The 4,211-nt window shown below is 48.3% G+C and overlaps 1 protein-coding gene across 4 annotated transcripts in view; it reads right to left on the bottom strand.

Annotated features, from left to right (window-relative positions):
• cd99 (CD99 molecule) overlaps positions 1-2,500 on the bottom strand; it is a 34,016-nt gene extending 31,516 nt beyond the window's left edge. For 3 of the 4 annotated variants that reach the window (XM_031558581.2, XM_042702894.1, XM_042702893.1), the window contains exons 1-2: positions 2,380-2,499; positions 2,198-2,262 (exon numbers count right to left, since the gene is read on the bottom strand). In XM_031558581.2, the coding sequence (XP_031414441.2) occupies positions 2,198-2,255 (58 nt within the window). In that variant the 5' untranslated portion in view covers positions 2,256-2,262; positions 2,380-2,499. Of the gene's footprint in view, positions 1-2,197; positions 2,263-2,379 lie in introns of all 4 variants that reach the window. The other variant, XM_042702895.1, reaches the window with a different exon arrangement.
• Positions 2,501-4,211: the final 1,711 nt, after the last annotated feature.

The raw sequence follows: 4,211 nt of genomic DNA, 5'->3' as shown, positions 1-4,211 counted from the left end.
GACGCAAACACCAAACTTCAAACACTATTGCTTCTAAAAGTTTATCACTGTTGTGACATTTTTTCCAACAACCCCCCCCCACACACACACACACACACAATATCACACCCGCACACAATGCTATTTCACACCCGCACACAATGCTATTTCACATAGCCCCGCTGATAAAACTCTGCTAGCAGACAAGACTTCCCCACTTCCCACAGGGATCCACTGGGGTGAGTCAGAGTCACGGGGAGACCACGGCTGGCAGCGCTACTTCTCTCTCAACACTGCCTGAAACCATGGCAACGCATCAAAACAAACACAGGGCAGGGCAGTGCAGGGGGGGCGGCCATGACAGCGTGTATCACTGCGGCAACTCCCACCTCTGACTGAGAGATAGCCGCTGGAGCAGCTGGGTTAGCCTCAATATCATGAGCTGCTGTGCTTTTGTTTGTTTCCTGACTATGTTTCCCTCATAGTCCTCATCCATAATTAAAGACAGGTGTGGTGACGCCCTTCAGGCTTCTAACTCTCTCTCTCTCCCCGAACCCTGGGATAGTGCTTCAGGAGGTAGAGGAGACGTTTAACTCTCTCCGTGACCTCCCCGACCTCTCCAACCCTGGGAGAGTGCTTCAGGAGGTAGAGGAGTCGTTAGACTCTCTCTCCGTGACCTCCCCGACCTCTCCAACCCTGGGAGAGTGCTTCAGGAGGTAGAGGAGTCGTTAGACTCTCTCTCCGTGACCTCCCTGACCTCCCCAACCCTGCAATAGTGCTTCAGGAGGTAGAGGAGACGTTTAGCAATCCAGTGCTAGTTCAATCCCGACTCCTCCTCACCAAGTGTCCAAGTGTCCTTGAGCAAGACACACACACACACACACACACACACACACACACACACACACACACACTCCTTGAGCAAGACACTGAACCCCCAACCGCTGCTGATATGCAGGATGGCAACTGACACAGTAGCCTCCGCCAAGCTGGGCTGAGCTGAGTGCTCTATGAGAAGAAAAGTGCTGTATTCACTTCCGCCTCTGAGCATCAAATATAACAGAGTTCCTGAGTCCTTCTCTGTAATGTTCCACTCTCTCTCTCTCTCTCTCTGTCTGTCTCTCCATTTCTCTTTTGTCTCTCTCTCTCTCTCTCTCTCTTTCTTTCCGTGAGGAGCGTAGTGAGTTTCATGTCAGGCTGCCGCTCTGTAGTCCAATCCTCAAGGACACACAGCCCAGTGTGTGTGTGTGTGAGTGTGTGTGTTTGTGGATGTGAGTGTGTGTGTGTGTGTGTGAGGATACAGCCTAGATGCCTAGCCTAGATGGCAAAGAGGAAGCCACTTAAGGCTTCCTCTCGCTCACACCATTGCCTTCCTGTGGTCGCTGCGGCAACAGTCATGTGCTCTGCACCCCTGTACCCTATAGGAGGGTATGAAGGTTCCGTACAAGACCAGGGTGTGTGTCTAAATCACGTGTTCATTTCTACTCCAGTCAGTAATTACGATTTTATTTCGACCCTTTTCAATTCTACTTAGTTCACCTTGAATCACATGTTCATCATCACCTTCATCTTTGCCTCAGGGGTTTCAGACGAGACTAGGCTCTGCACCTGAATCCTTTGTTCATCTCTCTACTAACTTTTTTTTCACCCGGGCCAGCTGTTCATCCTCTGACCAGAGCTGCTGTTCAGCTCGCTCACTCACTCTACGTACATTTTCATGTAGGTAGCCTGCGGCAGTTTACAAAACAGAAGGTCTTAGAAAGGCACATGACTGTAAAGAGTTCTGTGGAAGAGTAACAACAGAACAACAGCCTTAGACCTGAGACGGCGACCAGACGTCTCAACGGTCGGAACACTCGACGGTTGGAACACTAGTTCAGAATCCTTGAATCCACATTTGAATTCCTTCTCTAACATGTCGCGTGGCCAATCAGCTCGACTTAAAATGTGAAACCGGCAGACTTATAAAAGCTCAGCTCAACTGATGGCGAATACACCAAATAAAAAACTTCTTTGTTCTTATTTGTAGAGCATATTCTACTTAATTACAAAAACAGTACGCCCTTAACATGGAAGAAGACGTCATGGAAACAGCGTATCATCGTGGAGAGCAATAGCAAAACGCTGTATGGGACAAAACAGACACACTAATACCACTCTTCTACACTTTAGTTTTATGACGGCGCTAACATGCACACATCGGCCGCATGAAACATACCTTGCGCTTTTGTTGCCACAAGACTGGCCAACACGACGATCCAAACGAATGAAGTCATCTCGGTTCTGTAACACAAAATGAAAATATATATCCGGAAAATTTAGTTCAGTTCTTCAGAAAACACGATCTAGTTTTTGCAGCTGTTTAGAAATCAAAGCCGGAGAGGAGCGTTGTTGGTTTACCGTCTAAGTTTACTCAGTTCAAAGTGTTGACTGTGACGGGTGTGTCCACGCGCAGCCTCGCCGTTCTCCAATGTGCAGAGGGTGAACTAAAACAGGACGGGACGGGCGCGCTCCAATGACAGACCCACCCCCACCACACACACACACACACACAAACTTCCACAGGCATGATTCAGAAGGCAGAGACAGCAAAATACACGAAGGTGTGTGACGGCCGCGCCCTGTTGAGCACGGGCGTGTCATGTGAAAGTGAACATTACAACAAATGGATTTTTGCGTAGAATGGAACAGTTAATCCAGCCACATCACTCGTGCACAAATGCATTCAGACTGCACACAATCTGAAAGACTTTCATGGGAGATATGGTCATATTTTCAATTATTCACCGAAGTTAGTCTACTTCAGATGAGACTTGAAAGACACTCAATAAACCTACATAATTTCCGTTGTCCCATGTTTCATGTTTCTCTTTCTATGTATATGTCACATTTAATGTTTCTTTATGTGTCAGAATGTAAGTTCGATAATTTTTTTTTAAGGTTTAACCCGCTGTAACTTATTTAATTAGGGTCAAGGTTGCTGTTGCTGTGGGAGCATTCAAACCAGCATGACTATTTTATTCACTGTTTGTTTTCCTGTAGGCAAAAGGACGATATTACAAAATATCCGTAGGCCGTAGGCTTATTTTATCCACATTACGATCCAAAGTAACTGGTTAGTCATTGGCGTCAGTGGCTTTGTGCGCCCCCTGGCGGTTGAAAGACAGCGTCACACCACACACTCGTGTTGGCCAGTGCGCTTGGAGCGCCGTCTCCTCTGCCACAGTGCGTCTGCTGAATTAAAGTCGAGTTTTATGGGCCAGACAGTTCCATTTTCGCCAGAATCCATCATGTCTCCTCCCAAGATAGCTTTAGGATATCATCATTCAGACCAACACGTAGCGCACTTACATCAAAACTGATAGATACGTTTCGTGGTGTTGTTGCAGGCGCTTGAAGGACAGTTGGTTGGATTTTTAGGAGATCCTATTTCTATCGTCTGTCCAGAGACTTGCCAAAGTCAACTTCAAATGTCTCCTTCGGGGCGCGTTAAGGGCGAAAGCATAAAATCGACGCAAATTGCTTGCCGCGCAATCTGTGCACGGGATCTGTACTGATGGATGCGCGCGGATCAAAGCGCGGTTTGGAGGATCGTGTTTTCGAGAAAGCCACGCGCCTGCCCCTAAATCCACAACTCGGCACGCGTCAATGCAGACAAGGACCTGGCAGGATCTCGTGGAGGGGTTGAGCCTCTCCATCATCTCATGCACGAGGCGATTAGGCGGCAGTAGCCCGCTCATTCCTCATCGCTCAGCGGGGACATGCAGTCTCTGATCTCGCCTATCTGCAAGGCTATCTTAGTAGCTCTGTTTATCTTTGCCATCCTTTTAATTCTCTACGTGATACTGTGGTATATATGTCGAGATGTGGATTGTGACCACGGGATTTGATCGGAGGACCCTGAAGCTTGATTGAGGGGAGAAACGGAATACCCCCTTTGCGCCGGTGACAGGACCGCCAGGGTGACCCCGGGTAAGTAAGACCGCCGTATGTACCGTGACGGTGCCGTGGACCTGTGGTCAGGGTTTAAACTGTGAACTCTAAAGTTGAACGGTCTTTACGTGGAGATGCGCCAGGGGCTCGCCGACAGGACAGGGGACGTGTGTTTGGCTATCGCTGCCAATGCCTCCTATAGTCCACTGACAGGAAAGATGTTTTGGTTTTCTGCAGTGGCAGTCCATTTCTACTGTCACTCTTTCACCGCCTGTATGTCTGATATATGTCCGTGTACA

The sequence above is a fragment of the Clupea harengus genome, chromosome 21 (genome assembly GCF_900700415.2).
Source record: "Clupea harengus chromosome 21, Ch_v2.0.2, whole genome shotgun sequence".
In the NCBI taxonomy this organism is placed as follows: domain Eukaryota; kingdom Metazoa; phylum Chordata; class Actinopteri; order Clupeiformes; family Clupeidae; genus Clupea; species Clupea harengus.
Note: the sequence above shows the minus strand (reverse complement) of the source record. Positions and strands in the feature narration are given on the sequence as shown.